Source organism: Macaca nemestrina, chromosome 13, assembly GCF_043159975.1.
Source record: "Macaca nemestrina isolate mMacNem1 chromosome 13, mMacNem.hap1, whole genome shotgun sequence".
NCBI lineage: Eukaryota > Metazoa > Chordata > Mammalia > Primates > Cercopithecidae > Macaca > Macaca nemestrina.
In genome coordinates this window covers 36,837,050-36,852,201 of record NC_092137.1, presented here as the reverse complement: position 1 = coordinate 36,852,201, position 15,152 = coordinate 36,837,050, and the positions used below count along the sequence as shown (strand labels likewise).

At 46.8% G+C, this 15,152-nt stretch overlaps 1 protein-coding gene across 10 annotated transcripts in view; it reads right to left on the bottom strand.

Annotated features, from left to right (window-relative positions):
- Positions 1-5,456: 5,456 nt before the first annotated feature.
- The window catches only part of LOC105464840 (vitrin), a 126,676-nt gene continuing 116,980 nt past the window's right edge, over positions 5,457-15,152 (bottom strand). For all 10 annotated transcript variants that reach the window (XM_011712927.2, XM_011712928.2, XM_011712929.2 and 7 more), the window contains 3 exons: positions 14,579-14,805; positions 11,288-11,801; positions 5,457-6,065 (listed from right to left, as the gene is read on the bottom strand). In XM_011712927.2, the coding sequence (XP_011711229.2) occupies positions 5,887-6,065; positions 11,288-11,801; positions 14,579-14,805 (920 nt within the window). In that variant the 3' untranslated portion in view covers positions 5,457-5,886. The remainder of the gene's footprint in view (positions 6,066-11,287; positions 11,802-14,578; positions 14,806-15,152) is intronic.

Genomic DNA, 15,152 nt, shown 5'->3' with positions numbered 1-15,152 from the left:
AACTTTCCCAAGCTTGCTTGTCACCTGTCACGCTAGTCACCTGTCACTAGTCACATTATCTGTTTATTTGCGTCTCTCTCATACTAGCCTACAGGTTCTTCGGGTAGGAGCAAGTCTTATTCCTCTTCATATCTCAGTGCCCACCTCAATGCCTGGCACATAATAGACATCTAAAACATGTTTCTTGAATAAAACTCAGAAAAATAAATAGAAAAAAAGGGTTTGCATTTCTGGCTGGGCACGGTGGCCTATAATCCTAGCACTTTGGGAGGCCGAGGTGGGTGGATCACTTGAGGTCAGGAGTTGGAGACTAGCCTGGCCAACCCCATCTCTACTAATAATACAAAACAAAATTAGCCAGGTATGATAGTGCATGCCTGTAACCCTAGCTACTCGGGAGGCTGAGGCATGAGAATCACTTGAACCGGGGAGGCAGAGGTTGCAGTGAGCTGAGATGGCACCATTGCACTCTAGCCTGGGTGACAGAGTGAAAGTGTGCATTAAAAGAAAAAAAAGAGTTTGCATTTCTGCAGGAGAAACGAGAACAGAAGGTGAGGAACAGAGTTACCCCATGGGTAGATACCCACAGAAGATTCTAGTCCTAGAAAAAGCATGATTATAGCATACAATAAGTAGGAGGGCATTGGGAAGGGTGGTGTAGTCTGGATGGAATCAGAGCCTCTCTTTCTCTTGCCATAACGTTCTGTTTCTCTCTTCCTGAAATGTCTGCCTCATATTCTACCAGTACCAATGTATCTGTGGTTGGTGCCATCAGGTGACTTAGGGTCGAAGTTTTCATTTTCTGGATCTCATGTCCTTAATGACGTGTGTAGGTTGTGTCTCCTCTTGCAAAGGGACCAAGTTTCTGGAGAATAGGTGGGCCAGGATTCTGTATCCAGAGAGCCTAAGTCTATTTGGAGCCAGGGAAGGCCCCAGAAAGGAAGTAGCATTTGGACTGAGACTTGAAGAATGAGTCAGAGTTTATCAAGCTAATAGTGTTGCCCAAAGTCTTCAACCATCTACAAGGACTGTGGGCTTCAGCTGAAAATCACGCACGTTAAATGAGGGCAGGATGGCTGTCCAGAGAATCAGGATAGTGATGGGATAAAGTGGAGTTTGCATTGAATATTTAACAGACTCTGTTCACATTGTACATTTCATAGACCTTGGGAGTACATTTTGTGGAATTATATGTATATTTTAAATTGAGACACTTAATAGAGAACTCCCTATGCAGCCACTTGGGTTATTTTTTGGGCCACTGTTATAAGGAGCCAAGTGGCTGCCGAGTAGATGGAGCCTAGAGTCAGGTTGCCTGAGCTTCCTTTTTGGATCCACCTCATATCAGTGATATGACCTTGGGCAAGTTACTGATGTCTCCATGCCTCAGTTGCAGGATGTGTACAGTGAGAAGAAGAGTATCTCTGCTATGGTTTGAATGCATCCACCAAAGTTTATGTGTTGGAAACTTAATTCCCAATACAACTGTGTTGAGAGGTAGGATCTTTGAGAGGTGATTTGATCAGGAGGGCACTGCCCTCATGAATGGATTAATGACATCACGGGAGCGGGTTTGTTATGGCAGGAGTAGATTCCTGATAAAAGGATGAATTCAGCCTCCTTTCTCTCTCCTGCTCTCTCTCACCATCCTAGTCTTAGGTATTCTGTTATAGCAGCATAAAATGGACTAAGGCAATCTTTCTCAGCAAATCACAGGGATAAGTGAGTTAATACATATGAAGCCCTTAGAACAGGGCCCACCATATGACAAACACTGTCAGGCATTAACCCAACTTCATTTCTCACGAGATTGTTTGCAATCGCCTGTCATGTACTTTGTGCATAATCCCATGATAGCAATTGTATGATTTTAATTATTCATTTGTGTGTGGTTTCTCACTGGACTATGAATTCCTCAAACGCATCACTTGCATAAACGTCTCTTTTCAAGGTAATCGAATTCATGCTTTTAAGCATATTTCCTACTTACTACATTGGTAATCTAAGGGAAGATCTTCTCTTAGGATTTTGATCGGAAAACATTATTGTTTGGAAGTTCATTTTCTAAGCTGGAATATCCTTGGACACAGAAGCATTATCTTGTCTATAAACCCATGCAGGTCCCTTGAGAATGCTGCTGGGAAGCTTGCTTTATGGAGGTTTTGTCCTGTTCAAAAGGTTTAAAGAGCCCAGAGAAACCAGAAACCTCTGAACACTGTCAGTTTGGCCAGAAAGCTTTTAGCAGAGCCTTGTTGCAAAGCTTTGAGCCTCAGCACAGAAAAGTCTGCCCAAGGGCCTTAACTCCTGAGAAATGGGAAAATTAAGTCAAATGAAGTTTAGATGTCATATGCACAGAGAAGCTGGCCCGATGGCCCTTGTGTGCTTGTGTTGGTTGAGTTTGAGGGGAAAGGGCGTGGAAGAGATTTTTCTACTGACACCATGGAATGAAGAATGGAGTTGCCTTAGGATACTGGCTCCAGAGTCTGCAGGACCCAGAGAGCTTTGCAAAGGCCAGACGAGAGCCCAGGAGTGTGCAGAGCCAAGTTGGGTGGGGATGGGGATGGCATGGGGGTCTCTGACCCCGACAAAAGTTGGTCACATGAGCCAATAGATCAGCAGACAGATCCAAATTCTGGTTCTGTCCCTCATATCTGCACAACCTTCTTGTTGCCTGGGTTTCCTCTTTTGCAATTTGAGGGATTGACATAGATTGTCTCTAAGGCTCTGTTTCTAGTGTTAAGATCTTAGCCCTGCCTCAGCAACATTCGGCACAGTTTAGGTTGTGGGAGGTGACAGTCATATCCAAGTCTCTCACTCATCCATCCATCCCCAGAACTTTTATCCCAAACTGCTCTGTGCAAACTCTGATTCGACCTCATCCCCCTCCCCACCCAGCCTTCCCCCTGAGACTCAGGGAACTCCTCTCTGGTGTCAGCAAGCTCCCAGAAGCCTCAGCCCCTCCACCTTCCTGGCCTGCTTATCTGAAACCAGGTTGTCTCTTGCAGACTCCCAAGTGGAGTCTGTTTATTCTCTCTCACCCCATGTATTTCAGGTCTGGAATGGGGCATAGGTCTGCCCTCTGCTCCACTGCCCCTTCCTCACTGTCCCCTTCCTAGTCCTCCTTCAAAGTCCCAGCTCCCTTGAAGGCCTTGCCTCAGATTGTATTCAGCCCCTCAAACCCATCACTGCTGCCTTCTACCAATCTCTGAGTCACTTTCTCTCATTGGCGAAGAGCCTGGCTATATTCTCTCCATCCTGACTCCTGTCATTGTCTTTGGTGACTTGAACATCCATACCGACAATTCTGATGACACCATAGCCTTTGAGTGTCTCACTCCCTATGATCCCTTCCTCCCCGCCCCAACAGCATACACTCAATATTTGTTGACAATGCGTAGACAATGGACTTATTGGAAGAGGTGCCAGTTATCCTCAAATTTATAATGCCTATAACTAGGGTGACCATATCATTTATTTTCCAAACTGGGACAGGTTTATGAGTGAAAGAGGACACCAAAATAATTAAAATTATATTACTTTTGGAAATATTTACTTATTGATGACAAATTGGTTTTTATATTAAGGCCCCTATAAAATAACTAGATTCAAAAACCATTTTCCAAAATAAAATATTTCTTTAAAAAATCCAGATAACTTGTATGCGTACATGGAAGCAATGGTGAAAAACTCCTCTATGGGGTTTATCTTCACATCTTCACATGCAAAAACGTAGGCGGAATAATCATTCCTAGTCCTTTTTTTTTTTTTAAATTAGCTTCTTTTTTTTTTTTTTTTTTTTTTTTTTTTTTTTTGAGACAGAGTCTCAAACTCACTCTGTCACCCAGGCTGGAGTACAGAGGCACCATCTCGGCTCATGCAACCTCCATCTCCCGGGTTCAAGCAATTCTCCTGCCTCAGCCTCCCAAGCAGCTGGGACTACAGGCGTGCACCACCACGCCCGGCTAATTTTGTATTTTGAGTAGAGACGAGGTTTTACCATGTTGGTCAGGATGGTCTTGAACTCCTGAACTCAGGTGATCCACCCGTCTTCGCCTCCCAAAGGGCTGGGATTACAGGCATGAGCCACCATGCCTGGCCTAAATTAGCTTCTTAGCTGAGTCTGGCATGAATCGAGTGTCACCAGTATCTTTCCAAAAAATTTCCTTAAAAAAAAAAAACATTTATATTTTGAAGTTTTTGGATAAAATTATAATTGCATTCAAAGTAAATTTTATGGCAAATAAATCTGAAATTGTTGACACCTTCAATTGATTCTTCTCTGTAGACCACAATATTTTCAGTTGACAATATACTCTCTCTTCAGTTATTAAGAAATTTGGTGAGCTCAGTGTAAATTCTGCTAACTGAATGATATCCTTGATTCTAATTTTTTATGTAAATATTTTGTCCCAAGTATTGACACAATTATTGTGTTTCTGCTCCCATTCAGAGTAGCATTCGTCAAAATATATTTTTATAAAACATAACTTATCAACTAAGTCATCTCTATGATTGTTTTGAACATTTCCCAACTACACATGTATTTCACACGCTGATAGGTGAGTCTTTGGAGAAGCTGGAAGTAAAAAGTGAAGTGCAACCAAACTCATCCCAGCTTATTTTAATGCAGCTAGCAATACTGTTTGGTTAACAAATGAAAAATCCAAGAGAAATGCTCAACTGGGAGGACCCAGGGCAGCAGGCACAAACGGGACCTCTTTGAGGAAATGTAACACTAGTTCCTCCGGGGTAGCTCGGTGCTTCTAGATCATGGCAGCAGATACGAATCAGCAGAGAGCTCTTAAAACATGCCAATGTTCAAGCTCCAATCCCAGCGACTCAGAATTCACTGGTACTGGGGTGGAGCCTGGGAACCAGCACTGCAGTCTCCTAAGTGATTCTAATGCACAGCCTACTGCACCAGTTTTGTTTTTGGAGACAGAGTCTCACTCTGCCACCCAGGCTGGAGTGCAGTGGCACAATCTTGGCTCACTGCAAACTTCACATACCAGGTTCAAGCGATTCTTGTGTCTCAGCCTCCTGAGTAACTGGGACTACAGGCTCATTTTTGTATTTTTAGTAGAGATGGGGTTTCACTATGTTGGTCAGGCTGTTCTTGAACTCCTGACCTCAGGTGATCCGCCCACCTCAGCCTCCCAAAATGCTGGGATTACAGGCGTGAGCCCCCCGCACCTGGCTTACTGCACTACTTTTAAGCAAGATCAGCTTGGTGCTCCAGATTCAGCTGCTCCTAAAGCATCATGTTGCAAGTATCCATTGACTCAGACAACAGGCACATCAGGAGAAGCAAAGTCACTGTACATTGTCTCTCTACCTCTGCAGGTGCGTTATCACCTTGGGCCAGGTGTGAGCCCACAGAAGGTGCTCTGGGAACTGAGGAAAGCAAACGGTGGCCCCGCCACGAACCCTGTGTACACATGACACAGTCAGAAATATTGCATGTAATCCTTCTAAACATTTAATTAAGCAATTCCTACATTGTCACAAGAAAAATGAAACTTGCTGAGGGTTACAGAGTCCTCATGAGAAGCAACTTAAAAATCTCACAAAAGCTCTATGTAAGTCTGTGGTAAGGGCTGCACTGTATTCTGAACATTTATTTTGAAAACAATTGTCATAATGTAAAATCTCCAGGACCCTCAACATGATGTAGCCTTTTGGCTCTTTCTATACATTTGTGATCATCTTTCTAACTCCAAGTTTTGGAGTATGAAAAAGCACGATGGCAAAAAATAACAACAAGACATCTGTCTCCCCACGCCCTGCCCAAGCCTTGATGCCCCGTGCGTGCCCCATCAAGCGCTGGGGTTGTCCAAAGCGTCAGTCGGTAAAGCAGCACTTGCTGGTGCTCTGCCCGCTCTGGATTCAGTTCCGAGGCTGTGAGTTGAACTCTGTACAAATGTTCTGGATGATCCTGGGGACATACTGGTAGAGGTTGTCAAACTCGTCCACAAAGAAGGAGTGGTCCCTGGCGGGGTGAGTGGCAATGACTTCCAGCTCCTCCTGGGCAGCCCAGGCAACGCCTATCGCATAGGTGATCACTCCTGTGGGGACAAAGGTTAGATGAACAAATGGCCCCAAGTAAAGGTGCTGCTGAAGAATCTCTCCCTTCCTGTGGCCCTGTCGGCAGAGCCAAATCCAAAATCAGAAACGTGCCCAAACAAAACCAAACCAAAAATACCCTACGAGCCTCTAGGTTTCCAGAATTAAGACTAGGTATGGCCATTCATTCATTCACTCAATAAATGCCTTTGAGCATACACTATATGCCAACAGTAACAACATTTATATAATTGTTATCTCAGGAGTTGATAGTATTTTAGGAAAAAATGAACAAAATGGAGTAAATAACATGGTAAGAATTTCATGTTCGGGAATAGAAGAGGGGAAGATATTTTGGGACAAGTGAAGCTTTTGGGGCCATGCACGTCAGAACACATGACACATGCCCGCTCTACCAGCGTGAAGAGCCGAGCAAAATCTCAGAGAGCCTTAAATGCCATCAAAAGCTGGTTCAAGATCTTTTAAACTAAAACAGTGGAATGGCATCACTTTAGGCTCGAGGGTGACTTTACAAATCACTGAATCCAACCTCATTTCCAGTGCAGGAATCCTTGCCGAAGGTGCCAGAGCGATGGTCCCCAGCATCTGTTCCAACATTGTGATGAAGAAAGGCTTCCAAGATAAAGAAGGGGGTGCCCAACACTGTTGGGTGCTACAGGGCAGTCATGAAAGATGAACACGAAAAAGTGCTCAATGGCTTTTGCCTGTTTGAGACAGAATCTCACTCCGTCACTCAGACTAGAGTGCAATGGTAAGATCTCCACTCACTGCAACCTCCGCTTCCCGAGTTCAAGAGATTCTTGTGCCTCAGCCTCCCAAGTAGCTGGGATTACAGGCATGTGCCACTACGCCCGGCTAATTTTTGTATTTTTAGTAGAGACGGGGTTTTACCATGTTGGCCAGGCTGGTTTCGAACTCCTGACCTCAAGTGATCCTCCTGCCTCGGCCTCCCAAAGTGCTGGGATTACATGCATGAGCCACCGCGCCTGGACTCATTGGATTTTTTAAAAAGCAAAAACAGGCTGGGTGCAGTGGTGCACGCCTGTAATCCCAGCACTTTGGGAAGCCGAGGCGGATGGATCACGAGGTCACAAAAAATCCTTTTTTTTTTTTGTTTGCAAAAAATCCCTAATTTTTTTTTTTTTTTTGTAAAAATACAAAAAGTTAGTCAGGTGTAGTGGCACATGCCTGTAGTCCCAGCTACTCAGGAGGCTGAGACAGGAGAATCGCTTGAATCTTGGAGGCAGAAGGTTGCAGTGAGCCGAGATGGCACCACTGGACTCTAGCCTGGGTGACAGAGTGAGATTCCATCTCAAATAAAAAGAAGAAAAAACAAAACCAAGACATTGGTAGTTTGGTGGGAACAGTTTCAGGGGAGAAGATGCCAAAGAAACCAAATGAACTACTGTGAGCTGAGAGTGGAAAAGAAGTGAACATGTGGGGTCAGCACACACAGCTCCTTGCCTGAAGTTTGGCTGTAAAAGGGAGTCGGTAGGTGGTAACTGGAGCAGAACGTGGAGTCACAGAGAATGTTTATTTATAGGGAGGGAGGAAAGTGAGCACGTCTAGGTGCAAATGGGGAGGAGTATAATAAGACTGAAGGTGTTGGATTGCAGTGGGGAGAAGATGACCCAGGGAGGAGAGGACGGGACTCAGAGACAAGGCATCCATTCTTAGTGGGAAAACTGGGAGACTGCCTGGGGTGACGGGTCTTGATTTGGGTTGTGGGCAGCTGGTCAGCAGGTGCTTGACCTGACTCTACAATAGCCTATTCTCGTACCACCTTCAGGCTGGTCTGAGTAGGGTGAGCAAAATGGCCATGAAACAAGAGGGCAGAGCCTGGATGTGGTCTTCCTGCCCTGGCACCTCCCCCCAAGTCCCCCACAGTGGTGTCACTATCTCTAGCATCTTCTGGGTGCCTGGGAGAGTCATGCATACCTCACGTGGCTCTGACCTAAACTGCTTTTTGATTGTGGTCCATTAAATTGCATTTAAGCTGCCAGTCCCCTTTCTCACCCCTCCAGTTTAATTTCTCGGAATATTGTCTAGATTAGAAGGAGCCAGCTTTGGGCTTTAAAGTGCTGCCAGGTGTCGAGAGCAGCTTTGCTGCAGAGCTGGGTTTAGACAGTCTAAGCCCTCCTTCCTGTTCAAAGATAGAGAAGTTGCCCTTAAATAAAAACTACACAAATAGTATTAGAAATTTAGCTCTCCAGGCTGGGCGTGGTGGCTCACACCTGTAATCCCAGCACTTTGGGAGGCTAAGGCAGGTGGATCACCTGAGGTCAGGAGTTCAAGACCAGCCTAGCCAACATGGTGAAAACCCGTCTCCACTAAAAATACAAAAAAAATTAGCTGGGTGTGGTGGCAGGTGCTTGTAATCCCAGCTACTCAGGAGACTGAGGCAGGAGAATTGCTTGAACCTGGGAGGCGGAGGTTGCAATGAGCCAAGATTGTGCCATTGCACTCCAGCCTGGGCAACGAGAGTGAAACTCCGTCTCAAAAAAAAAAAAAAAAAAAAAAAAAAGAAAGAAAGAAAAGAAATTTAGCTTTCCAGATCCCAAGTCCACTCTTGTTGTAGAGAATCTCCTACTGGCAATCCTAACAGATGGTCACCCAGCCTTGACTTGGATACTCCCAGGAACACAACGCTCATTACATTTTCAGACAAATCTCAGTGTTAGGCTGAGTAAGAATCTGCCTCCAGGTAATTTGTATCTTTTGTTCCTAGTTAATTAAAGCTGCCCTGAGAGCACCTCGGCCATTTCCCTCAGTCTTCATTTTTCCTGATGAGTAGGCCAAGGATACCCTCTGGATGAGGTCCCAAAGACGTACGTCTAGAAAAATAAGTGATGGTGTAGCTGAGCACAAACTGGGGACAGATGTTTGGAGAAAGCAGGAGAGCCTTGGGCTTGTAGTCAAAGCTGGGCCATCTGGCTCTGCCCATTCAATCTGGGAGTTTGGGCCGGTTGCTTCTGAGCCTTAATCCATCTTCACTCTGCTGATAGGAGCCTGGTGGACCTTGTGATTTTTGGCATGCAAGCCATCAGCCATCCCACAATTATGAGGGTGCCCTACAGCCTCCATAAAGGGTAAGTCACTGGGAAGACTCTGCCTGAATTTGGTATCTGGTTACTTTGGATTCTAGAAACTAGCATTGTTGATTCATTAAGGCTTGTTTTAGGAAGAAATGAAAGTAGCTTTCAACCATTCAGAAAATCCTGCAAAATAACCGAAGTTAAATGTAGGCACAGAAGCCAGGCACAGTGGCTCATGCCTGTGATCCCAGCACTTTGGGAGGCTGAGGTAGGCGGATGGCAACAGGTCAGGAGTTCAAGAAAAGCCTAGCCAACATGGCGAAACCCTGTGTCTACTGAAAATACAAAAATTTAGCTGGACGTGGTGGTGCCTGCCTGTAATCCCAGCTACTCGGGAGGCTGAGGCGGGAGAATCACTTGAACCTGGGAGGCAGAAGTTGCAGTGAGCAGAGATCGTGCTACTGCACTCCAGCCTGGGCGACAGAGCGAGACACTGCCTCAAAAAAAAAAAAAAAAAATGTAGGCACAGAAGAAGAAGCAACAACCACAGCACTGAGTGAGTTGTGTATGCTCATATTGATCTCCAGGGCATTGGTGTTCATTGACTACTTGGTTTACTTTTATTATTATTACTATTATTATTATCACTTGGGGTTTTCTCCAGGTTGTTTTTATTCTTGATAGCTAATGACACTTTTCAGAACAGTGATTATACATAAATTCCACAATAAAGGCATAAATGTGGCTGATTTTCTAAACATTTACAGACAAATTTTGCTCGTTTTTCGTATTTTAAAACTTTGTTGCCCTCTTAGAAATTGGACATAGCTCTTTGAACTTTTTTTTTTTTTTTTTTTGAGACTTAGTTTTGCTCTTGTTGCACAGGCTGGAGTGCAATGGCACGATCTCGGCTCACCAGCAAACTCTGCCTCCCGGGTTCAAGCAATTCTCCTGCCTCAGCCTCCCGAGTAGCTGGGATTACAGGCATGTGCCTCCTTGCTTGGCTAATTTTGTATTTTTAGTAGAGACGGGGTTTCTCCATGTTGGTCAGGCTGGTCTCAGACTCCCGACCTCAGGTGATCCACCTGCCTCGGCCTCCCAAAGTGCTAGGATTATAGGCGTGAGCCACTGCGCCCGGCCTTTTTTTTTTTGAGACAGGATCTTGCTCTGTTGCCCAGGCTGGAGTCTGGTGGTGCAATCATAGATCACTGCAGCCTCCAACTCCAGGACTCAAGTAATCCTTTCACCTCAGTCTCCCGAGTAGCTGGGACAATAGGCGTGAACCACCACCCCTGGTCTCTTTAAATATTTTGAATTGAAATTCCTTTCAGGTTTCCCTGAAGCCCCCAGAATCTGGTTAACAGTTGCTTACGGAAATAGTACTTGTCTTTAAAAACATTATTTTTCCTTAAAAGGTACTAATACCTTTTAAGGAATTAAAAGGTGAGTCGCTGGGCACAGTGACTCACGCCTGTAATTTTGGCACTTTGGGAGGCCAAGGCAGGAGGATCACCTGTCAGGAGTTCAAGAATAGCCTGGCCAACATGGCAAAACCCCATCTCTACTAAAAATACAAAAACTAGCTGGGTGTGGTAGCACACAACTGTAATCCCAGCTACTTGGGAGGCTGAGGCAGGAGAATCGCTTGAACCCGGGAGGCAGAGGTTGCAGTGATCCGAGATGGCACCATTGCACTACAGCCTGGACAACTGAGCGAGATTCTATCTCAAAATAAATAAATAAATAAAAGTTACAAACACAATTTGGTGGTCTAGGTACCAGAACGATTTGACATATTCAATAGAGATGGAGGTTTGGTGTTTTTAATAGAGGTAAAGGGATGAGTCAAATTCCCTTTTAATGTATCATACTCTTGTGGGAAATGCTTCAGGGTGCGGGATATAAAGGAAAGGGTTAATGTGCCCAGTTATCCACAGGCCGTGGGTTTGTAACGACACTTAGGAGACCACCTTGCTGCCCCGTCCTTGTTCCTTCTCCCTACTCAGAGGGGCTTTCTACCCCTAAATCCCTCCCTGCAGCTTTGAGCATTTGTATGAAGTCGTAGAAAAAAACCAATGCATAAAAAGACAATACCTTCCTTGTCCCACTGGCCCACCAAGCCCCAGAAAGCGGCCTCAGCACCAGGCTGCTTGGCAAGCCCAGCTTACCCTTCAGATGGGCAGCCATGGCTGGGATCCGGACGTCGTCGTAGGACCTCCCGTCAGTGATGAGGATCATTAACTTCCTCTTGTTGGGCTTGGACTTCTTGAAGAGCTGCTCCAGGGCGAAGTTGATGGCAGCTCCCGTGCTGGTGCCACCACTCCAGTAGCCCACCCTCTTGATGGCGTTGAGGATGTCGGGCTTGCTGCTGTACTGGTCGAACCCAAACTCCAGCCGCTGTTCGTAGGTGTACTGCACGGCCCCGACGCGCGTGTCCGTGTCGGAAATCTCGAACTCTTTGGTGAGGTTGGTCACAAACTGGAGAACAGTGCGGAAGTTGCCCGTCCCCACGCTGCTGGAGCCGTCGATGACGAAGCCAATGTCGGCCGAGTTCAAGCAGGTCTTACTGCAGGCCAGGCGGTCGGTGTCGCAGACCCGCTTCACCAGAGGCTGCAGGGTCTTGTGGAGGCCAAACCAGCTCTGCACGTGAAACGAGTAGAAGCCGTTTGTTCTGCACACGGCCTGGAAGACAGAGGGGAGGGACCCGTACCAGGTCAGGTTCAAATCCTCATCAGGGGAAGAAGCAAGCAGGCCCTTGTTTTCTGCCCTAGCCCTCCTACTGCGTCTTTCCACCTCGGGTTCACCCAGCGGCCACTCACTGAGGCGAAGCCCCCAGGTTATCGCTGGGCTCAGTCCGACTTCCTCAGCTGGGTCCCTGCCTGCGTTAGTGGAAAACTGTCTGCTAAGCAAATTCATAGGGAGATATTAAATCTCTGGTGTCAGTTTCACATTTATGCTTCTCCAGGCTCCTCCTTTGTACTGGCAGCCATAAGATTGGCATTGGTGGGCACCACGGCATGAGAAGACTAAAGAAAGCTTTTATTCCATTTGGGAAAAGAGATGACATATGCAAGAAATCGCTATGGAAATGTCTCCAGAGCAGCCCTGTTCCAGGCGGGAAGGGATCCCACAGTTGCTGAATGACCACATTTAGGGGGCCCATCAGATGCTCTCGGAATGATTCTCTCACTAAATCCCCACCCTCACCCTACAAGGTGGAACCATAACCCCCTGCCACGAAGGAACAAACCAAGCTATGAGGGGACTTCCCTGAGTCCCTGAGATTGGAACACAAATCTATCCACCTTCAGAACCGGACAGTCCTGCCTCCAGGCAAATGAATATTTATTTACCAGTGCCTAAGCTCATTCCAGAAAAAAAATAAGGCAGCTGCAAATACACTCTGAGCAAACTGGTTGTTGTGCTCCTGGAAGTGGCTGGCATAGTGTTCCCAAGGCGTGGTGTTTCTTCCTTACCCCTGCCTCTGGGTCACAGAAAGAGTCAGACTAGACAACTACTGATGGCCTTGTATAATTAAAAGATTATTTTAGAAAAAGAGATTGCTTCAAACTTTCCTGGAAAATATTTTTCAAAAATTGATTTGTAACAACCTAAATGGGGTTCACAAAACTTTCCATGGAGCCGATGACACGTGAGGTAAGTGCTGAGCCTGAGCTGAATTCTGGCCAACAGATGGACGGAGGGATTTCCACCAGGCAGTGAAGTCACAGCAGGAGACAGCGGCGGTGCTGGGAGACCAGCTGACCGGAACACAGGGCTGTGGTCATAACAGATGGGCCAGGAGAGTGGGTTGGGACTGCACCCCAGAAGGCCTTGAGAGCAATGGGTGGCAATGAAGGATTTGGAGCAAGGACCCCACAGGACTGGAGGAACCCATCAGAAATGTGAGTTGAGTTTCATTGTGAAATCTAAACTAACCTAGGGAGCACAGGAGGGAGAAGAACCAGGTGCAGGGCACCAGCTTGAACTGGGGAGGGGGCGTTGGGCGAGGGAAAGAGGAGGGAGAGAGATCTGTGATGTGGGAGTTGATGAGGAGCTCTGGGGCGACACTGTCCTCTGGGATGGGTGTGTGGTCATTCATGTGAAGTCCAGAGGAGGAAACAGTTTGGTGGGAAGGATGACGAACTCGGCTTGTTACAGGTGGGATTTAAGGTTCTGATAGGACATCAGGTGGAGAAAAGTCAGTCAGCTGGAAACGGATGGCTACAGAGCTCAAGAGATGAAGGTAGGGCCGGGCGCAGCGGCCCACACCTGTAATCCTAGCACTTTGGGAGGCCGAGGTGGGCGGATCAAGAGGTCAGGAGATAGAGACCATCCTGGCTAATACGGTGAAACCCCGTCTCTACTAAAAATACAAAAAAAAAAAAAAAAAATTAGTTGGGCATGGTGGTGGGCACCTGTAGTCCAAGCTACTTGGGAGGCTGAGGCAGGAGAATTGCTTGAACCTGGGAGGTGGAGTTGCAGTGAGCTGAGATCGCACCACTGCACTCCAGCTTGGGCGATAGAGTGAGACTCCGTCTGAAAAAAGAAAAAAAGAGATGAAGGTGGAAGCTGTGACCCTGGGAGGGATCCTGCAGGGAGAGGGCCTCTTAAAGAGGACGGTGTAGACCTGGGGAGGTCAACGTTGAGGGTAGAAAAAAGGCAAGAAGCAATGAAATAAGAGTCACAGAGCATCCTGGAAGTCCAGGGAGAAGGGCATTTCAAGGAGCAGAAAGTGGCCATCAGTTTGAGGTGGTGCAGGAGGTTGAGCCCTGCTGGCTCTGGACACGTGGAATATTAAAGCCGGAAGGGCCTTAAAGAAAAACCTGTCCAAGGCTTGCTTTCTATTTTAAAGCTGGAGCTTTTTCTTTGGGGGAAGGTTTATGTGGTGTTCTATGGTACAAAACACACAACAGCTGAGCAGCTTTGGTGGCGTGAGTGAGGGAGGCCTTGCTCCACATCTCCTGCTGGGCGTCTCCACAGAACCCAGGAGGAGCATCTGAAAACGCGATCTCACTGCTGTGGGTCAGTGCCTCCTTTCTCTGGTTTATCAGGTTGATGAATCGGCAATGTGTGTATACAGGAGAAAGCGTGTGTGTGTGTGTGTGTGTGTGTGTGTGTGTGAGAGAGAGAGAAAGAGTGCATGTTTGCTTGCATGTGTGTGTGAAGGCTCCCTCGGCTGCCGGGGTGAGACCCCCCTGTGGCTGTGGGAGGAGCACGGGAGAACCTAGTTGAGAATTTGAGGACACTGCTCCTCCACAGCTGCTGGTGGGTGTGGGGTTTTGCTTTGAGAGGGTAATTGCAGGTTGCGGATTGACCAGTCCCTCCCTGGAGGCCTTACTGCCTAGAAATGAGCTTCATGCACATTTAAAGGCATGGGAAAGCCAGTGCAACGGCGTTACAACTTTTCAGAGTGTGGAAAATCCTGACATTGGGTAGGTCTCTGGGCAGTCGTCTACCTTGTTTGCAAAGTTGGGCTCCACCACATACTGCTTCTCATTTTCAGCAGCACCTTCAATGGTGATGAAGAAAATGTTGATTCCTGACTCTCTCGCAAGTCTCGAAGCCTCCTCCACTTTGTCCGTGGGCCAGCCATCCACCATCACCACCACCACGTTGGGAGCGCTGCTTCTGTTTCCATTGGCTTTGGAAAAGAAGTTCTTGGTCACAAAGGAGATGGCCCGGCCTGGAAGAAGAAGAAAATTCATGCTTGGAGTGATCATGCTGATTATAAGTACAGGAAGAGATCACAGCAGCACAAAGAGGTCCAGAAAAACACACTCATTCCCTCCCTAGTTTTTTGTTTTGTTTTGTTTTTTGTTTTGTTTTGTTTTTCTTTGAGACAGGGTCTTGCTCTGTTGCCCAGGCTGGAATGCGGTGGTGCCATCATGGCTCACTACAGCCTCAACCTCCTGAGCTTAATCAATCCTCCCACCTCAGCCTCCTGAGTAGATGGGACTACAGGCATGTGCCACTGTACCTGGTTAATTTTGTTTTTTTCTTTTGTAGAGATGGGGTTTTGCCATGCTGCCT